General features: G+C 49.3%; 2 protein-coding genes across 2 annotated transcripts in view; one reads left to right on the top strand and one right to left on the bottom strand.

Annotated features, from left to right (window-relative positions):
• The window catches only part of LOC145415366 (retinol dehydrogenase 13-like), a 252244-nt gene extending 231587 nt beyond the window's left edge, over positions 1 to 20657 (top strand). The window contains exon 8 of the mRNA XM_080284650.1: positions 20544 to 20657. Coding sequence (XP_080140776.1) covers positions 20544 to 20648 — 105 coding nt within the window. The 3' untranslated portion in view covers positions 20649 to 20657. The remainder of the gene's footprint in view (positions 1 to 20543) is intronic.
• LOC145415327 (uncharacterized) lies at positions 1682 to 2932 on the bottom strand. The gene has a single exon (XM_080284604.1). It carries the CDS (start codon positions 2930 to 2932, stop codon positions 1682 to 1684), a length of 1251 nt encoding a protein of 416 aa, XP_080140730.1.
• Positions 20658 to 21890: the final 1233 nt, after the last annotated feature.

Raw genomic sequence — 21890 nt, 5'->3', positions numbered from 1 at the left:
TATATACATATATATATATATATATATATATATATATATATATATATATATATACTATATATATATATATATATATATATATATATATATACTATATATATATATATATATATATATATATATATATATATATAAAATATATATATATATATATATATATATATATATATATATATATATATATATATATATATATATATATATATATATATATATATATATATATATATATATATATATACAATATATATATATATATATATATATTGTATATGAGGGCCTTCCCGACCAAAGGGGGCGAAGCGAGAAAAATAAAATTTTACAGGAGAGGCTTTTAAAGTTCAACAAAGTGTTTGCAACTGTAACTTCGCTATTTATTGACGTACATTGCTCATTTTGATATCAAATTAAACCTTACTATCGCAAGTATATGAATCTGATGGAAGATAATGAAAATTGTGAAAAATAATGTACCTATTGCTTGTTGTTACAGTTGCATAATGTTGCACCCTTATTGAACTTTACAAGCATCTCCTTTAGCGAAATATTACAATAATACTGATATTATTATTGTTAATAAGAAAATTAATGCCCACACTCACCCATTAGTACTGGAGAATGCAGTACAGTGCCAGTAGTGCCATGTACAGTAGTGCCATAGTCTTCATCCATTATCCATAATCCGTTGTCCATTATCCAGGCCAGGGTCGTCAACAGGGGTGGTCAGGGCAGGTGAGGTGTGACACTATCTTCGTCTGGGTGCTGGCACTGGCACATAGTCCAGAGTGTCATTATCTGGGTCGTCCTCTGGTGATGTCCCGTTCTCTTGTGCCACATCATGTCCCTCACCCAGTAGTGCTTCCTGGCGATCGAGTAGGCCCTGTAGCCACTCCTTGGCAGTGGATTCAAGTAGGTGCAGCATACTCCTGAGGTCTGCAGTCTTCTCCTTTGTGAGGACTCTGTCGTGAGTTAACTTAGGTGACAGTGCCACCTGTGACAGGTCGAAGGTTTTCCTTGAATACCTGCCTCTGCCCTTCATCAAACAAGCTTTGGTGAGGGTGTCTGGGGTATCTGAATAATCATAGTCCTTCTTGATGTAATACCCCTCCGGATAAGCAGTGTCAGCCACCAGTTGACAGGCTGTGGAGAAGCCAGGAGTGTGCCGGTTGGTGACATGTGTTGCAAGCTGCTTCAAGTCATGGCCACAACGGGGAACTTCCTTGTCACAGCCGATGCTATTACATCTTGTACTGGGCAGGTAGTTTGTCTTCCTGATTTTCTTCTCGATGTTGCCAAAGGCCCGATCGCAGGGCATGTACGAGTGGCCTGGCTTCAGGAATACAAACTCCACCCTGCACAGACGGCGCATGTGTACCTGTTGCAGGGCCATAAGGATCACATAGATGTTCTTGTTCTGCCCTGCACAGTTGTCACAGAACACTCGTAGTCGGACAAAGTCGTGTCCTGCATCAGCCTTGAGTTTCAGCCACTTCAGTAAGCAGCTGGCAATTTCGTCTGAACCACGCCCTGCAATAGTCTCATCCCAGATAAACATGGTGGCCTGTTGCATGCTGACATCGTATACGCAAAAGTTGTAGACCCACAGCTTCCTTTTGTAGAAAGCCACTCCTGCTCGAAGACGTGGGCATGGCAGAGTTTGCTGCAGGTCCATGGCCACCACTCAAAGGTCGTCATCGTCTGCTGCTAATGGGGCTGCTTCTGCCTCCTGCAGGAGCCTACGAGGGACCTGGGCTTCATCCTTGTGTTGCTGAAGTTGCTCTTCGATGCCAGAGACGTCTTCGCCGTCACACCTGCCATTCTTTAGCTTGACATCAAACGTCTCACAGGTGGCACACACATCATTCTTGGGGGGTTTTAAAACGATGTTATAGTCCCGTGTGAAGATAGTGTGGTAGAAACGTTGGGAAACCTTCTCATCCCCAGGGTAATAATGGTTCATCCAGATGATGTAGGCATTGTGGAGCTCTCCAATACTAGTTCCCTCCTCTAGGTATCGTCGATGGGGTGTTGTCACACGGCTGTAGTGGCTGCTGGTCACAGGTAAAGACTGGATGTGGTCATGAACATGATCCAGCTTGGTGCCAACGATGGCCCTTGGTGATGGCTTGCACCCACGTCGATCCAACACTGGTGTGCCAGATGGTGCCTCCTTCCTCTTCTCCGACAGAATCTGCATCTTCTTCCCCAGGCCATAAATGGAAGTGAAGGCAGTCTTGCACACCTGAACGTCACTGTGTTGCACACGCACATGGTAAGCATAGTTGGTGGTCCTACTGCTTACCTCAGCTGTGGTACGCTTTCTCTTGACAGGAACGTTCCTTATCATGGACTGGAGGTAGGCATTTTGGTGATTATAATCACCAGTAGACCAAAAATCAGTGAAAATCTGGTCAATTTCTTGCCTACCCACCTTGTTAAAGCATCCATCTGGGCAAGGAGGGCCAATCTTACGTGCTTTCATCACCTTTTTTGTTCCATAACTGATGTATTCCTGGCCAAGGTTACGTTTTTTCTTGGCTACAACCTTGCCCCATTTGTCCACATTACGTTTCCTGGTACGTCCTTTCTTTTCTATGTGTGTGGCGGCATCACGCTTTCTTTTGGCGGGAACACGTGTAGCGGCACCACCACCCTCACCACCAACACTTACGGCATTACCAGGACTATCACCTTCCACATTATTGTCACTATCATCACCATCACCTGTCACTGTATCACTATCATTGCCACTCACGTCAGAATAACCCCCTTTTTCAGGCACATAATGTGGATCATCCACCGAATCATCACTATCACCACCACCACTCTCATCGCCTCTGCCACTACCATAAAACAGCCGCCTTGGTATGATTTTCCCTGTTCCAGAAGGACCAGGAACACACTCATCACGAACACCATCCTTAGATGCCATTGTAGTAGCACTATAATGCAGGTAATCCACGAGTTATCATATAAAATTGCAACGAAATCAGGAATCCCTTTGGACGCGTCCGTACAGCACAGAGTCAGAAGGCAGACAAACATGGCGAGGGAGCGGTCTGGCCAATCAGCGTGGACCTACCGCCCGCCTCCTGCACGCTGATTGGCTAGACACCCACCACGCCACCACCACCTCCTCCTCCGCGCTCACTGCATTGGATATGCTACCCTTTGGTCGCGGAGTTTGCCTCAAGCCGAGGCATCTGCGTGCAGGTTTTGACGCGGCACCCTTCCACGAAATATGACTTTCAACCCTATTTCCAGTGTCGGAAGGGGGTCATTTCCACATCCAACCGTTAGAGGAAGGGTTAAAGTAGTGCTATCTGGTGCTAACACAAAACTGGCCGGGATGGCGCTTCACCCCCTTTGGTCGCGGAGGCACACACATATATATATATATATATATATATATATATATATATATATATATATATATATACAGTGGAAGCTCAATTATCCAGGCTCGGATTATCCAGCTTTCTGTATATCCGGGCCGTGACCCAATGGTTCAGTGGTACAGTAATTCATAGAATTATCCGTACGAATGCTCCGGTTTAAACAGGAAGCATCCAGTTGCTAGGGAGAGAGGCATGGATAAACCAGAGAGGGTCTTGCTCACCCTGCCCCCACCCACACCTCCTGCTCACAACTCGATCACAAGGGTGGTAGGGTGGAGTTTGGTGAGGCAACTATTACTCCTGACGTAGCCTAACCTTGCTTAACGACTTAATAATTTAACCTAACCTGACCTAACCTGGGCTCCAGTTGGGAAATTGGGAAACAAAATCCACTTTTGTGTACGATGAGTTTCTTCCTTTATGCCCGAAGCAATCGTAGGTACGGCTTAAAGAACGTGATAAAAGAGAAAATCTTTCAGCAAGAGAAGGTAATTTACTACCCTCAAAATAGAAAAACACAGAAAACAAACTGGAGGAATATGAAGTGAATTGGTGAAGTCTTTAGGCTGTATGCTTAGATGAAAAGTAATGGGTTTCCTAGTTTTAGGGAACGAAATGAAACAAGAATGTCTGCTAATCAAAAAAAGAAAAAAAATACTCGTGTTCTCGTAAGTTAGCATTCAGTTCTGCATTCTTCGTTAGGTATCGCGCCTCCCAACACATTTCGGACCGACAGAGCATTGTTATTTCTTCCTCTTACATTTACTGTTGACTCTTGTTCGTTCTTTAGTGTACTGTATGTATGAAAGAGAGTATTAATACAAACAATAATGCATTCCATTAACCCCATCATAGCTGTCAGCCTCGAACAATGGTTTACTGTACCGGTGTCAGGGATGTTGGGTTAGGGAGAGCTATAAAAAACTGCGAACAATTATGGGAAGGGAACGAAGGTCGCTGGTATGTTTTCACGACCCTCCTCTACCATCTCAAACAGTCAGGCGGCCTGCCACTTCATCTCAGATGTTTTCGCCAATATGTTTAAATGCTAATGTAACATGCACCATAATTATCAGTAAGTTTCTTCCGTCATGCCGGAAACAATCGTAGGTAAGGCTTAAGGAACGTTATGATAATAAGAAAACAAACTAGAAAAATACAGAAAACAAACTAGAATTGAATTGGTAAGGTTATTAGGGTGTATGCTTGGACGAAAATTTACGAGTTTCATATTTATAGGGGACGAAATGGAACAATTATGTTTACTAATAAGAAAAAATACTTTCATCTCACGTGTTCTCGTAAGGTGGCATTCAGATCCACATTCTTTGTTCGATGTCGCTTCCCAACACATTTCAGACCGACAGAGCATACAGTTATTTCTGCTCCTTACAGTTAAGTGTACATTTATTGCACATTCTTTTGTTCGTTCGTGTATGTGTGAAAAAGAGAGTATTGATACAAACAGTAATGTATTCCATTAATCCCTTATGGCTGCTAGCCTTGAACAATGCTTTACTGTACTGGTGTCAGTAACGTTAAGTTAGGGAGAGCCATAAAAACTGCGAACAATTATGGGGAGGGAACGGTCACTGGTATGTTTACACGACCCTACTCTACCATCCCAAACAGCTCGGCGGTCCTTTCATCCCAGATGTTTTAGTCGATATGTTTAGATGCTAAAGTAACATGCACCCTAACTTTATGTTTAAATTCTAATGTAACATGCCCCATAATTTTCTTTCACGAATCATAGCAAATCACAAGATGGGTTTAGGGAGGAGGGGAAAAAGCCAGGTGTACCAGACGAGTCTTTTCAAATCTGTAAGAAAAAGAAACTGACTTTATAACTTTGAAAAAATGGTTTCAAGGTCTGCCACGGGAACACACAAATTTCTGAACTCACGATCATTGAGGATTTGAGGGGGGTAAACATACGCTTTGCTGTAAGCAGTAAAAGCCCCTTATCAAATCAGTTCATCCTGATAGTCTGTTATATTTTTCTGATTATTTCTGGGTTGGTAAATAAACATTTCTTGTTAAATCTTTCCCCGCTGTTTGTAGCTGTTCTGGTGTGACGACTCTTTGATTCTTTAACGTAACGGCAGAAGACACTGTTCTAATCTAAGTGTTTAAACTTGGCCTAACCTAGTTTAACTGCCCCTAATAATGTAACCTAACCTAATCTTCAGTTGGGAAGTTGGGAAACGAAGTCCACATTTGAGTACGATGAGTTTCGTCCATTGTGCTGGAAACAATCGTAGGTACAGCTTTAGAACGAGACGATACTAACAGGAAGGAAATCTTTCAGTAAGAAAACGTGATTTACTGAACTGAATATAGTCTGAAAAATATTGAAACAAGCTGGAGGAATATACATTGAACTGGAAAGGTCTTTCTGGTACTTAAAGTGTACATTTACCGGTAAATAAATCAGTCTAACAGTACAGTACTTGTGTTTCCGCCGGATTAATCGTGCTTTCAGACTAAGCGGGCACCCCTTAACACCATATAGCCCGAATAATCGGGCTGTCTCTGTATACATGTAGGGTTGTTGCCTCGAGTTTTTGTGTCCTGCCTCTCTCTTATTTGTCTAAGCTCTGGTCTAGAAAGAGAACCTAGCTACACACTAGGTGTTAAAGGGATGGGAAGCCAACCCTAAAACACCTAGCATTACACTGGTGGACAGCGGTGGTTCTTGACCCGGGCATACGAGAGAGGTAATCAGGAAATACTGTACCGGCAAAATGGCAACCAAACTGCATGTGCAGTTGCCTAAATTCGACCCTGAACAGTATGATGTTCACACATATCAGGCAATTATTAAACCTTTGCTAGATATCGGGTTCGAGGACGACAAGTAAAAAATCGCGATCACACTCCTGCTACTGGGCAAAATGGCAGCTAACATAGCACTCAAGATCGTCCCGGGGCTCACCTGGCAGAATTTCACGAAACTTGTGATTCAGGCCATCACTTCGTCACTAGGTAAAGTGGTGGCACTATCCCAATTGGATAGCCTAACCTTTGATGGCAGTTTGGATGACGCTCTAATCCAGGCCAAATCCCTTGTCATTGCTGCCTACCCTGAGGCAGATGATGAAACCCGGGAGCAACACACTTGTAATACTCTCCTTAGAGTGCTTGCCAGCATGGTCAAGGAGCACTTTACAATCCATGACCCTACTGAAGACATGGATAAGGATGTCCAACTGATATGCCGCCTCCTGACCTCCCGCCCTACACCCCAGCAAATCAACGTGGTGAAAAAGTTCCCCACGAACATTCTGGCTCCCCCAGTCAAGCCACATATGCCTATGCCCTACACCAGCCCCACCTCAGCACCCAGCCTGCCTAGGGTGCACCCCACCCACCGGCGCCCCTGTCACAAAAAGAATCTCAACCTCATTCTGATGAATCCCTGGGAGTTCTCTGCTTGCAGCTCCAGGTGCCCACTGCATGATATCAGGGACCAATTAAAAGCTGCCAGACGAAAAACCACCAGCCCAGTCCGACGTAAAGTCTTCCCCCTGGATAACGAGGAGCCAGTGGAAGAACCCGCACCCATGGAGGAGACCGAACTTGGGGAACCCGCACCCATGGAGGGGACCGAACCTGGGGAACAGGAGCCGGAGGAAGAAGAAGGAGGCTCTCAGCAGTTGGATTTTTTAGGACCGCCCTCGCACCTTCCCACGGTGGTGGGGACCACTTCCCCCAAATACCGCCCCCCAGTTTACGACAAGATGAAGGTGAACGGGGTGAAAGCCAGACTTCTGATCAACACGGGAGCAGCCAGATTCTGCCTGTATAGCCACTACTTCTCCCATCACAAGTCGACCTTTGGTTCGCTATTCCCGACGGCTACTCACCTAGTGGATGCGGGGGATGGCCCCCTGCCGATCCATGGGGAATCACGGGCCCTGCGCGTTGACACCCATCAGCCGGCATCAACACACCACAAGTTCATCGTGTTCGACTCTTCGTGCCGCAATTACAACGGATATCTGGGGCTGGACCTTTTACAGAGGTAAGGAGCCACCATTGATTGCTGCAACAGACAGTTCCAGTTCCAGAAATCACCTGACCTCCCCCCTCCCACTCGGGCTGTCTGCACCTGCATGCCATGGCCCCAGCTGGAAGACTCCATCCCCCCCTTTTCCTACCCCCCGCCCCACCCTCTTTTCTCGCCACCATTTCCTCCGCTGTCACCGTTCCCCCCCACCACGAAGCCTGGGTGCCCCTCAACTGGCCCTCAGGTACATTCGTCCTATTCTCCCCACTCCTACCACCCGGAACCCTCTCGGCCTGCCCCCTGCCCCCAACCTTCCTTTCCCTTCACGGCAGTCCGAATTGCCAACCTTGCCCCCTCGCCCCTCACTCTCCTTAACCCCTAAAACGCGGATCGTCGCTTTTGCGACGGTCGGCCCAAAGGGCAAAACGGCGGGTCGTCGCGTTTGCGATTTGAGTCAATTTTGAATAACCGCGGGCAAGCAGGCTCAAGCTGGTATTGTCTATCAGTCCCGCCACCCGTGAGCTACTTTTAGCACACTTGACCTTTGTACTACTGACCTCGGTTGTTGCCAAGTCTCATTTTTTTTTACCCACGGACGCACCGATGCGCGGCCCTCCCTCGTCGTGCGATATGGCAACACGCGGATGGCTGATACGTATCAATCTGCGCCGTCATCTCGCAAGCACTTTTTGCTATTGGGAAACGCTTGTTTCCCCAGTTGTCACACTGTCATTTTTTTCGCGCGGTTTGCCCCAGATTAGCGTCAGTCCACGCAAATCTGCCACGGTGACACCATGTCAGGCTCTAGCTCTTCTAGTTCCGTGCCTTCTAGCCCTCCGAAAAAGGGTTTTGTTACCTCTACGCCCTTCAAAACTTTACAAGTGACTACCAAGGGGCTAAGTGACTCGGCCATAGCATCTGAACTGTTGAAAGCCTCTATGGACTATGGCAGTGACGTGGGTGTTTTGTCTAGCCTGGCTGAATCAGAGACACAATCGAGTGCTGATTCAGGCCCTGAAGTGATTATTTCTGTGCCGGAGGAAACTGTGACTGTGCCCAGCACCTGTACAGGGAAGGCCCCGGTGAAAAGGGGCCTCGAATATGGAAAGGGAGAAAAAAGGAAGAGGAGCGGAGACAGCAGTGCACCGCCATTGTCCACTACGCCACGCCACACCACCGCAAGCCCGCCACGTTCTCCCAGCCCTCTTCTCTCGTCCTCCTCGTCTGCTGTCCTGTCTCCTGAGTCATCGGAGTCTCCATCACCACCGAGAAAGGGAAGTAGACGAGCAATGTTACGTATGAGAGGTTATCGTAGGCCTAGTGTTCGTGTCAGTAAAGTTAAGTCCCCTAGGCTAACTCCCACTAGGCAACTCAGGAGTCACGCCACCGCGGGTGACCTTGACCCAAGCGATAATCTCCCTCCAACCACCACCACCACCACCACAACACCAACACGGCCTGGGATAGCCTCTCCCTTACCTACTGTTGCCCAGCCTGCCTCACCCACTCCCACACGACCTGCCTCACCCCCCGCCGCCCCAAGCACCTCCCAGCCTAGGCAGGGAACTTTAGATGCTTTTGTGTGGTCAGAGGGATCAGATTTTGTGCCTGAAGATCTGCCCTTTGACGAAAGTGAGTGTGGACTTCAGGCTGACTTCCCTGTGGACGACGATGGTGAATGTGTTGACTACCTGTTGGCCTTCCTTGACGACGAGGTTATGGAGCACATCTGTACCGAGACCAACAGGTACGAGGGGCAATGTATGCCAATTCGCGAAGAAGAAGGTGAGGCTGCGACGCCATCCACGTCGCGGATGGCATCATGGGTGCCTTTGACGATCCGCGAGCTTTTTGTATTTATTGCCTTGATGTTGCTTATGCCGCACAACTGGAAGCATAAGTTGGAAGAGTACTGGGGTTCCGACGAGCTGTGCCCAACACCAATATTCAATAAATACATGAGCCGCGATCGTTTTAGGCAGCTGATGACTTATCTTCACTTCGCGAATAATGATGAGCCTTCCCAAATTGACCCATTATGGAAAGTGAGGGGAATCCTGAACATGATCAAAGATAAGTTTACGAGGTTCTTGCGCCCTTTCAAGAAAGTCGTGATTGACGAGTCTTTGGTATTGTTCAGGGGCCGTCTTCGGTTCGTCCAGTACATTCCAAGCAAACCCCACCGCTTTGGAATCAAGTTTTTCGTGCTGTGCGACTGCAAGACGGGGTTCATCCTTGACTTCGTCATCTACACCGCCAGCAATGTCGACTTGGATAAGACTGACCCCCTTGGATTCTCTGGTTCTGTGGTGAAAGTGCTTTTGGAAAAGTACTTTGGCGAGAATCATGTCCTGTATACGGACAATTACTATACAGCTCCAAAACTCGCCAAGTACCTTTCTGAACACGGCGTCGGCTCCTGTGGCACTGTCAGAAGTAACAGGGCACATTACCCTGCCTTCCCAGAGGCTGAAAAGTCAAAGCGGGGAGACGTGCACCTGAAGAAATCTGACAAGATGCTTGCGATCAGGTGGCATGATAAGAGAGTCATGAACATGCTCACCACAGTACACAAGGGTGAAATGCTGGCAACAGGGAAGGTCGACAGAAGGACTGGCGAGCCTGTGATGAAGCCTGATGCTGTAATTGACTATAACGTCAATATGCGGCTGGTGGACAAGTCGGATATGATGATTGGAGAGATTGACTGTCTGAGGAAAAATCGTCGTTGGTACAGGAAGGTGTTCTTGCACTTGATTGACATGTGCATGTTGAACGCCTTCATCCTGTATAAAATCAAGAACAGGAAGCCAGCCAACTACTCTCTCAGAAGATTCTCCAAGACTTGTGTCTACCAGCTGCTTCAGCGTTATGGCCAGGTGCTTTCTACAGGTCCCAAACGCCACCCTCACACACCTCCAGACCGCCTACAGTGTATGGCCTACCTTCAGCGACACCGCCTGGAGCCACTGCCAGCCACTGCAAAGAGGGGGAAAGCACTGAGGAGGTGTCATGTGTGCAGCCACACTACCAGGCAGGAAAGAACTTTTAGGCGCACCTCCTTGCAGTGCAAAGAGTGCAAAGTTCCCCTCTGTGCTTACCCGTGTTTTTTCGACTACCACAGCCTAAGTAGATTTTGAAAATAAGGGTAAAAATATTGGGAAAAATACTGAGAGTGACTGATAATATTGTTTAGTTTTCTTTTACGTGCTGACAGTGACAGCCTGATGAGTGTAAATTAGTGTATGTACTTGTAAAAGCACTGACAGTTACAGTGTTTTTTGTTGTAAATAATTGTACATAGTAATCATATAAGTATTGCGAGTGACAGTCACTCCAGTGTAAAAAGATAAAAGCATATTTTCCTATTCTATGTTCTGAAAGTGAAAGTTTTTTGTGTATAAAATACTATTTTTATAACACTGGACAGTGACACTGATGAATAAGGCAAAAAAAAAAAAAGATACAGTGAAAGTGAGCGATAGAAATGAAGTGCGAGTGGCCGACAGGAGCGTGAATAAAGTGCCTGCCGTAAGGCTGAATAAACTCGCGCCGCGGTGGTCTTCCTCAGTCCCAATCCACAATACTGGCAGTGACATTGATTTTTATTACCGTAATAGTGACAGGCAAACGTTTGCGAAGTCCTATGATGGAAAAAAAAGGAGTATACGTGTTTTTTGCCGAGAAAAGGCAAATGTGACAATATTGACGGGAAGATCGCCACCGCGCTGCATGTTGGCCGTGCGCTCCGTCCATTTTAGCCTTATTTTCAGTTCTTATTTACAAATACGGATTCCAAACAACCTGTACGTTGTTGTATAAAGTGTACTGTGACAGATTGAGGCTGTGGTAGAAAGAAAACCGGGTTTCTGGAGGTGTGAGAATGAAGACTTTGTTACCCAACTTTGCAAGTCTTCACAAGTCCTTTGGTAGTCAACGAAGGCTCAACATGTGGCTCAGGAGATAGCTGAATATAAGTAATATATGCCATAAAAATTTTAATGCTCTAGGGTTAATCTATGATTTTTGGCTAATATTTTTCCACAGGTACTCAGACCCTGCTACAACCCCGCCACAGGGGGGGGATCGCGCGTACACAGCCGCGTTTTAGGGGTTAAAGGGCTCATAATTGGAGAGATGGAGGAAGCCAAGAACTGTGCCCACTCCCCCACCCCTCTGCCCCCCATTCCCGACCATCTCTCCGCCCACCAATCAGACATCCTCCACTGCCTCCTGGATTTCCAGGATCTGTTCACGGCGGGACCCGCCAATATTGGACATACCACCTACCTGGCTCACGAGATCCATACAACGGGCCCACCGATCCGACAGCCATCCTGGCGGAAGAACCCCAAACAACGGGAAGAGGAAGACCGCCAGGTTCAGGAGATGATTGAAGCCGGAGTCGTCTCCCCCTCCACCAGCCCCTGGTCCTCCCCTGTCGTCCTCATAAAGAAAAAGGATGGCATGATGCGGTTTTGTATCGATTACTGCTGGCTTAACGACATAACTACCAAGGACGCTACTCCACTCCTGCTCATAGACTCCCTAGGTTCCATATACGGCGCCTCCTGGTTCTCCACCCTCAACCTCCAGTCAGGGTATTGGCAGGTCCCGGTGCAACCGGAGGACAGAGACAAAACTGCTTTCTCGAGCAGCAACGGGAAACATTATGAATTTAATGTTTTACCCTTTGGCCTCTGTAACGCCCCCACCACCTCTCAAGATTAATGGAATCTGTCCTCAGCGGCCTCACATGGGAGATCTGTCTAGCTTACTTGGACGACGTCATCGTTTTCAGCAAGACCTGGGCCGACCACCTTCAGCGCCTCCTCCGGGTTTTCACCCGAATCTGACAGGCAGGCCTCAAACTCCGGCCCTCCAAATGTGTCCTGGCCACCAGAAGCGTCTCATTCCTGGGACATGTCATCTTTCAGGCTGGCATATCTCCCAACCCAGACAAGGTCCACACCATCGTGGACATACCCCCACCACAAGATGTTCATGGAATTCGAGCTTTCCTCGACCTAACGTCCTATTACCGATGTTTTGTGGAGGGGTTTGCTCACATTGCCAAGCCACTTCATGATCTGACCCTTAAGGGAGAACTGTTCATCTGGACAGACAAGAGATGAGCCGCCTTCCAACAACTTAAGGAGAAACTCGGTTCCGCCCCAGTCGTGGCCTCTCCCGACTACACTCTCCCATTCCGGCTCTACACCGATGTTTCTCTAATCGCGATCAGCACTGTGCTGGCCCAAGTCCAAGAGGGCCACAAGCGCATCATCGCCTTTGTCAGCCGTACCCTCAATCAGGCGGAAAAGAATTATGCCGCCACTAAGAGGGAGTGCCTGGGCATCATCTGGGCACTCGAGCACTTCCAGGCATACCTATCAGGGACTCAAGTTACTATCATCACTGATCACCAGCTCCTCCATTGGCTGCGGCAGTCTGACACCCACAACACCCAGCTCATCAGATGGCACAAAATCCTGGAGGAGTTCAACTATGAAATCATGTACCGCCCCGGCAAACTCCACACCAACGCAGATACTCTCTCCCAGTTTCCTATCAATGCCGCCCAGCCAGAACCAGACCTCCTCCAGCAGTGGCATCGTAAGGAACGACCCCCTTGGATTCCCCAGCATCTTTTCAAGAAGCTGTATCGCCAGGGCGACCACCTGCTCACTCTGTCCGGGCATATCATTTAGCCCCTGACACTGCCCTCGACGCCCTCTGACACCTGCATGCTCACAACGGCATTCACCGGGATACAAAAAAACTCTGCAGGTCTCTAACGACACCTACCGGGCGCCCAATCCCTCCACTCTAGCCGAGGAGATTATCCAATCTTGCTGAGCGTGCGCCCTGGTTAAGGACATCACCCGTACCGCTGGCCTATCAGGACACATTACCGCCCACAAACCTTGGCAGTTGCTGGCGGTCGACATAGTGGGACCTCTGTTTCCGAAATCAGGCTATTGGTACTTGATCACGTTCATTGATATGTACTCCAAATTTGTTGTAGCCTACCAAGCGAAAGAACACCACGCTGTCGCAGTAGCTGACGCCCTGATTCGGCACGTGTTTCCATACTTTGGTATCCCACAGGCAATCCACTCCGATAATGCACCGGAGTTCACCAGCAAAATCTGGGAGGAGCTAGCCCACATATTTGGCTATAACATCTTGCACTCGTCCCCTTACTGGCCCCAAGGAAATGCCATCCGCGAACGAAGCCATGTTACATTGATGAATCAACTCCGTACCCGGATAGAAGCCACCAAAGACGACGACTGGCCAGACCTTGTAAAAATAGTGCAATGGGGCATTAACTCCTGCCCCGCAGAGGACGGAATTTCACTGTACGAGCGAGTGTTTAGGGAAACACCTCTCCTCCTACCCCTTCGGCGACACTTGCAACCCCCCACCTCTACTCCCATATCTGACCCACTACATCTCAAACGATGGCTAACTCACCTTCAAAACAACCTGGACCTCCGCCCCGACACTGCCTCCAACCCCTACAAGCCAGGCAACACTTATGATAGCGCAATTCCCCACCCCCGACAAGCTCACGCCATGCTTCACAGGGCCCCATACCATCATTCACATTCCTAACCCCTACCAGGTGACAGTTGAATATCATGGCACTTCTCGCACTCTCAGAAACCGTCATGTATGCCCTTTTCACGCTTCCGCCTCCCCCACCCCGGCCCTGTGCCCCGCCCCGCCCACTACTCCTGCGCTGCTTCCCTCTGCCTCCTATGACTGCTATATCTCCCCCTCGCCATCTCTCTCCCTCCCCTTCCCCCACTGCCTCCACCTCACCCCCCACCATGCCACCTCACACCTCACCTGATAGCTCACCGACACCACCAATTCCTCACGTCTCCTTCATCTCCTTGCCACCAACCGCCTTGTCCCCCACGCCCAGCACCACGTGCCCCGGCCACAAGCCCGCACCCCTTCAACCCACCACACCCCCGCCCCAGCCATCGCCCACCCCTGGCCCCAAATCTCCCTGCCCACCACCCACACACACACCCTCGACCCCGCCTGCCCCATCCCACACCCCTGACTCCACTTGCGCTGCCCATGCACCCACTACACCACCACCCACTAGGCCTACACCCCACTCCACACCCCATGCCACCCTCACTCCTACCACCCCACAGCCGCCCTTGCACACCTCACACACACGCTGACACCGCACACCCACATCACCACCCACACCCACCCGTAAAACAACCATCACATGCTCCAGCCGCCTCTCCTGCCCACCCGGCTGATACACCCACACTCCCACCCCACCCACCTAGCCCCAAAATCACACTCCCAGCCCTGCCCTAAATCATCTCACATTCATGCTACACCAGGCCCAAATCCCAGCCACCTACACTCCTAGAGACATCACACCGCATTACTCCGGCATAAAACTCCACATTCGACGTCCATCTCCAGCAATCAGCACAGTCCTGCTCACAAGACAACACCTGCCAACATGAGGATTCACCGAGCCATATGGGTGCCGCCCTTTGGATGAAAACAGTGTGTCCTTGGACCCTGCCACCTCCTATGACTCCTCATTTCCTCCACTGACCCATCCACCCTCTTCATCACCTGTGACACTCAGCTAGACGAGAATCCTGCCACCACAGCCTGGCACGCCCTCCTCCAACAGCCAGTCTGCCACACCTACGACACCAAACTACCACCTCCAGTCACAGGGACGTGACTTTTTTCCAGAAGACGGTGGTAAAATACAGTATAGTATCACCGAGGGCAACCCAACACCCCCAGAAGGAGCCCACAGAGGAGCATATAGAGCGCGACTGAATTCTGGGTGACAGGAACATAAGTCCACCCGGGCCGCGCGCCCCTATGACTCGGAGCTTGCCCGCCGCCACCATAGCAGGAAAGCGAGACTACCTTCCGGGAAAGCTGACCACTGACAACTACGGGGTGGAGCTATTACTCTAGCTCTAGTCAGCACTGCTGAGACGGCCTGCAGCCACTCTGGAGTTAACGAGGAGACAGCTGGTAGCTGCTCTGAAGGTACCCCTCAAGACGGCTGGTAGCCGCTCGACCTTCCTACAGGAGACGGCCTGCAGCCACTCCGGAGGTAACAAGGAGACGGCTGGTAGCCGCTCCCACCTTCGTCAGGAGACGGCCAGTTGCCACTTTGAAGGTGCCCCTCAAGAGACGGCCTGTAGCTGCTTGACCCTCCTACAGGAGACGGCCTGCAGCCGCTCCAGAGGTAATGAGGAGACGGCCGGTAGCTGCTCCGAAGGTGCCTTTGAGTCGGCCTGTAGCCGCTTCCTTCCCCAGGCCACGGCCTGTAGCCGGGCCTTAGCGACGGCCGATAGCCGCGCCCCTAGAAGTCCACGGCCAGTAGCCGGGCCCTACGGCAGGAGATGGCCAGTAGCCGCTCTTCCATCAGGTACTGACTCCTGCCCACCCACCTACAACACAGAGGGAGACCCCAGCCCAGAGGAGTATTGGAGAGACCCCGTAACTACCACCAGGCTCTTCTCACCACAGCCAGTTCCTGAGAGGACCCGCCTGATGGAATCCGACAGAGGCCAACTTCACAGCCCATTCCTGACGGCGTCCCCAACCGCCGGAGACCGCAGCCCCCGGGACCTCCGGACCACCCCCAGGATCCCCGGGCGGGACATCCCTTCACCCCGACGCCGCAGATCTTCGTCCTCCGTCAGGCGCCTGAGTGAGAAGTTCAAGCAGTTGTTCTGCCCCAGCCCTGAGGGCTAGACTCCCATCCTGAGCCCTGAAAGCACGGGACCCTTCACCACCAGCAGCCCCAGATGAGAGAGGACGCCCCTACACGTGATCCCGTGGCCCCTGAATACAGAGGCCCCTGGCGGAGCTCAGCCCCATCAGTAGTGAGGCTGAGCCATTCCCGCCGCCCTTGTACCTGACCGCCAGTACGCCCAGTCCTGAAAGTGAGTGAAAATGAAAGCACAGTGTTCGTGACATAGTGAAACAAGAGCAGAACAGTGAGTTATCAGAGTATGGAAAGTAAGTGAGAAAGCATCAGTAATAATATCGTAATGCTAGGTGTTTTAAGGGTCAGCTTCCCGTCCCTCAAACTTCTAGTGTGTAGCGGGGCTCTCTTTCTAGACTGGAGCTTAGACAAATAGGAGAGAGGCAGGACACAAAAACTCATGGCAACAACCTTACATGTGTATTACTAAAGTTGTACAGTGGAACGAGTAGATGTCACGAATACAGGAACACTGGACCATTACAAATCTTACATCTAGATATGAGTTATCAGTATCATGCAGGATACGGCTGGAGACAATATGAGTAGCACTTGGACAGAGGTTTATACACTCTCAGTTATAAGGAAGTCCGAATTATGTATACTCGTGGGGTGTTTGGCACTATTTCCCTGCGGGTAAGTGTTCTTTCGGCACTAGGGTCTGGGTACAGTTTCAGAACTAGCAAGGGTGATTAGATGATAACATATTCACTATACTGGACCCGCACTGTTACACTGTCTCTTTCACTCACTGCACCACTTTGATATTACTCTGGTGTTTTCTTAAGGACTTCTGTGCCGGATTATTTCACTGTTCTGTCTTTATATCAATGAGTCACGGACATGCTGCTATCACTGTCACTCCTTTTGGATCTGGGGGTCGTGGCGGTCAGGTACAAGGGCAGCGGAGTTGTCTCAGCCTCACTACTGACGGGGCTGAGTTCTGCCGGGAGCCTCTACGTCCAGAGGCCACGGGATCACGCGCGGGGCGTCCTCTCTCGTCCGGGGCTGCAAGTGGTGAAGGGCCCCGTGCTTCCAGGGCTGGGGGCTGGAGTCCGACCCTCAGGGCTGGGACCAAACAACTGCCTGAACATCTTGCTCAGGCTCCTGACAGAGGATGACGATCTCCTTCTTTGGGGTGTGGGGAGATCCCGCCCAGGGGTCCTGGGGGCGGTCTGGGGTTCCCGAGGGCTGCGGCACCGGCCTACGTCGGGGTCTGTCAGGTGGGTACTCTCCAGAGCTGCTTGCAGGGAGAAAAGGCCAGGGGAAGTCACGGGGCCTCTCCAGTACTCCCATAGGCTGGGGACTCCCTCTGAGTCGTGGGTGGGAGGACAGGAGTCAGCTCCTGACGGAGGAGCGGCTGCAGGCCGTCTCCTGCCGTAGGGCCTGGCTACTGGCCGTGGCCTACTAGGGGCGCGACTACCGGCCGTCGCTAAGGCCTGGCTACTGGCCGTGGCCTGGGAAGGAGAGCAGCTACCAGCAGACCCAAAGGCACCTTCAGAGGCTACAGGCCTTCTTGTGATGAAGGCGAGAGTGGCTGCAGTCCATCTCCTGATTGCCCTCAGAGTGGCTACAGGCCATCTCCTTCAAGAGGGTTGAGCGGCTACCGGCCGTCTCGAGGAGGACACCTTCGGAGCGGCTACAGGCCGACTCCTGACGAAGGCGGGAGCGGCTGCAGACCATCTCCTGATTGCCCTCAGAGCAGCTACCGGCTGTCTCCTTCAGGAGGGTTTAGCGGCTGCAGGTTGTCTTGAGGAGGACACCGAAGCGGCTACAGGCCGACTCCTGATGAAGGCGGGAGCGGCTGCAGGCCGTCTCCTGATTGCCCTCAGAGCGGCTACCGGCTGTCTCCTTCAGGAGGGTTTAGCGGCTGCAGGCCGTCTCGAGGAGGACACCTTTGAAGCGGCTACAGGCTGACTCATGAGGAAGGTGGGAGCGGCTGCAGGCTATCTCCTGATTGCCCTCAGAGTGGCTGCTGGCTGTCTCCGTCAAGAGGGTTGAGCGGCTACCGGCTGTCTCCTTCAGGAGGGTTGAGCGGCTACCGTCCGTCTCGAGAAGGACACCTTCAGGAGGGTTGAGCGGCTACTGGCCGTCTCGAGGAGGACACCTTCAGAGAGGCTACAGGCCGTCTCCTGACGAAGGCGGGAGCGGCTGCAGGCCGTCTCCTTATTACCCTCAGAGTGGCTGCAGGCCGTCTCCTTCAGGGGGGTTGAGCGGCTATCGGCTGTCTCAGGGGCGCTGGCAGGAGCTGGAGAAACAGCTCCGCCCCAGTGTTGGTTGGGGAAGGCTCGCCCGGAAGGTAGTCTGGTATTCCTGCTATGGTGGCGGCGGGCGAGTTCCGGGTTGTAAGGGCACGCGGCACGGGCTGACTAATGCCATTGTCGCCCTGAGTCTGGGCGCGCTGTCATTGCTCCTCCATGGGCTCCTTGTAGGGGTGTTGGTTTGACCCCTGTGGCACTATGCTGCATTTTAAATACAAAAGAGAAGTGGAATAAGTAAGATGACAGTGAGACAGGGGATGCGGCAAGGCAGTGAAATAAGGGTCTGTCTCAAGTGAATATGCTACTATATATAGTGACTCCACCTTGCATTAAGATCATACAGAGGCCCCAGTGCATCAGTATTAATTAATGACACGACAGACAAACCATTTAGCCCGTCAGCAGTGAAAATAGTGCCACAAACTCCACCAGCATACAGAAACTAGACTTTCCCAAATAGTAGTGTTTAGCTTCACTGCCCTAAGTGCTATTCACCTTACCCGACCTTGTCCTAAACAGTATCTGTGCGATACTAACACCCGATATCTAAGCCTTAGAATTATAATTGTTCAGCATAACTGTATTTGTGACATCTGCCCATTCCACTGTAGAATTTAGCAATACACATGTAAGATTGTTGCCTCGAGTTTTTGTGTCCTGCCTCTCTCTTATTTGTCAAAGCTCCGGTTTAGAAAGAGAACCCAGCTACACACTAGGCATTAGAGGGACGGGGAGCTGACCCTAAAACACCTAGCATTACACTGACCAACAGTACATTATCAGTGACACCTCCCAATACACATACATCCTACACCAAGCATTCCGCTCTCCTCCCACTCTAGCAGCGCAAAACTTTCACACATCACCACTTGGTCGACGGAACCTGAATTCCCTTTAGATTATCTTCCTATTATCATCGCTACAAGCGAGATCCTGTCCTAACTTAATCTAAATAAGCCTACCTGGATGTGAATTGCCTAAGCCATTCTGAAATGACCTGGCTACACTGAAAAGAATGAAAGCTGGACCTTTTTAATAAACGAATACAGACAATTCCCTTTTAAATTTCTGAAAGTGCAAACACTGTATATAACCCTTATATGGTCCAGGTAGTTTTACTACTCTGTTACTGCAAACTACGTAGAGTGATTTGTAGGACAGTGAGAGAGTTAACACTGGTACCTTTAATGCTATCGTGGACAGAATGTCCTTAGAATTTCATTCCAGTAAACTCCAGATGATTCTAGTTAGCTGAGAAAGGGAAAGGTCAAAGGACAAGGTCACAGACCAAGGCCAACTGATCTGGTTTGAACCAAACTTGATTGATGTGTTAAGGGCCAGGCAAGAAAGGACTCAGTTTTGAGAATCATCAGTCAGAGGGCTAAATAACAGGGTGACACATATGAGTGTGCATTAACAGAATAACTGGAAAGTAATTAAATCTGGTTTTGACCAAACTTGGTCAGTTAGTTGGAAATCATCCTAGGGGCTGACCCATTATTATTTACAACAATTGGTCAAAAGTCAAGGTCTCATTGCAGGGTCAACTTATCGTTTTCATTTGATGCTGACTAAACTTTGTGGCAGTGTTCAAGCTAAAACATGGGTAAAGAGGTTCTGTTTTGATAACATTCTGTCAAAGGTAAACATCACATGGTAAAATGAAGGGTCAAAGCTACTGGGGGTAATGTTAACTCAGACAGTTTTGATCTGCTTTGAACTAACATCGGAAGAATTAAAGGTCATGTAAGAATTAGGTAATTCTATTTTGAGAGTGATCTGTTATAAGTCTAATTCACAGGGGAACTTAAAATAATCGGTCCTTACGCCAGTTGGTAGGCATGAGTGTAGCACTTTCAGAGTGCTCCTTGTTGGAGATCGTTTGTCAGTTAGGAAAGAGCTTCCCTAAGTTACTGAAAGTATGACAATAATAGGAATGCAGTAAAAAAAATCATTCTTCTGAAGGAGATAAATTTCAGTTCGCTCTTATAGAGCAATCCTTTGCAATAATTATAGTGAATATTGTGACAGTGACTATGACAATGACCAGCACTGTGGGCATGATCTTCTCCCTCTCTCTCCCCCAGGTGATTGAACCCAGCAAGCTAGCCCAGGACCCCAACCTAGCCAGGAGGCTGTGGAATGCTAGTGAGCGTCTGGTCAACCTTGCTTCAGAAGAGAAACACTACTGACCACACCACCATGATTACAGTGTTGAGACAGCCTTATGGTTGAATGTGGCAGTTTTTACCACCTGTATTACTGTATAGTTGTAAGTAAAAGATGGAAGAAGAACATAAGAGAGTATGTATCAGTTGGGTCAAGGATTGTGTGGGTTAAGATTGAAAGTTGAAATACAAATGTGTGCGTGTATGCGCCAACGCAAGATCGTGCAAGCAGAGTGAGAGAAGAGTTCTGGACAAATGTGGAAATGTGCATGGAAAAGTTTGAAAGGAATGAGAGAATGTTTTTGATCAGTGATATGAATGGTAAAGTAGGGAATGTGAAGGTGGATGGAATAGTTGGTGAGTGGGGAGTGCCTGCTGAGACAGATGAGAATGGCAGTGCATTAGTGGACGTTTGTGCAGGGAGAGGGTTGGTGATAGCCAATACCCTCTTCAGACACAAAATGATCCACAGGTATACATGGTGAGTGATGAGAAGGGTGGGTGGTGAACTGAATGAAAGGAAGGCAGTGATTGATTATGTGTGTGTGGATGAAAGGATGCGAAGATGTGTAATGGATGCAAGAGCTTATAGAGGTTGGGGGAGTGGACTTTCTGACCACTACTTGGTGGTGGCCAGAATCAAGATCCAAATAAAGTGGAGAAATAGAAGAAGGGAAGGACGGGAAGAAGGAGTATTTGCAAGGAGAGTGGAAATGTTGCAAGATGATGAGAAAAAGGCAGAATATAAAAGAGAACTGGAGGAACGATTGGCAAATATGAATTGGAGCAGATGGGGGACGTGGAAGGCGTGTGCAGGATATTCACAGAAGAAATATGTGCAGCATGTCATGTGGTGTGTGGAGTGAAAAGAAGACGGAGGGGGGGGTGGGGTGCAAGGAACAGCATGGTGGAATGAAGAGATGAGACAGGCTGTGGCACAAAAGAAGAAAGCATACAATGAATGGATGAGAAATAGGGGCGTGGAAGAAGTTGAGAGGCGGAAGAGAGAGTTATATGTAGAAAGAAAGAGAGAGGTGAAAAGATTAGTAGAGAGAGTAAGAAGAGAGTGGATGAGGAATTTGGAAGGAATTTGAGTGTAAAATGGAGGGATTTTAAGAAAATGTACTGGAAAGAGGTGAAGAGTAAGACAGGGTGGAATTGATGTTAGCAGGGGAGTGAAAGATAAAAATGGTAGATTACTAGTGGAAAAGGGAGAAAAAGTGAGCAGATGGAGAGAACACTTTAAGGCATTGTTGAACATAGAGG

Source organism: Coenobita brevimanus, chromosome 102 (assembly GCF_032717465.1).
Source record: "Coenobita brevimanus isolate Jiangsu-jjx chromosome 102, ASM3271746v2, whole genome shotgun sequence".
Classification (NCBI taxonomy): domain Eukaryota; kingdom Metazoa; phylum Arthropoda; class Malacostraca; order Decapoda; family Coenobitidae; genus Coenobita; species Coenobita brevimanus.
Note: the sequence above shows the minus strand (reverse complement) of the source record. Positions and strands in the feature narration are given on the sequence as shown.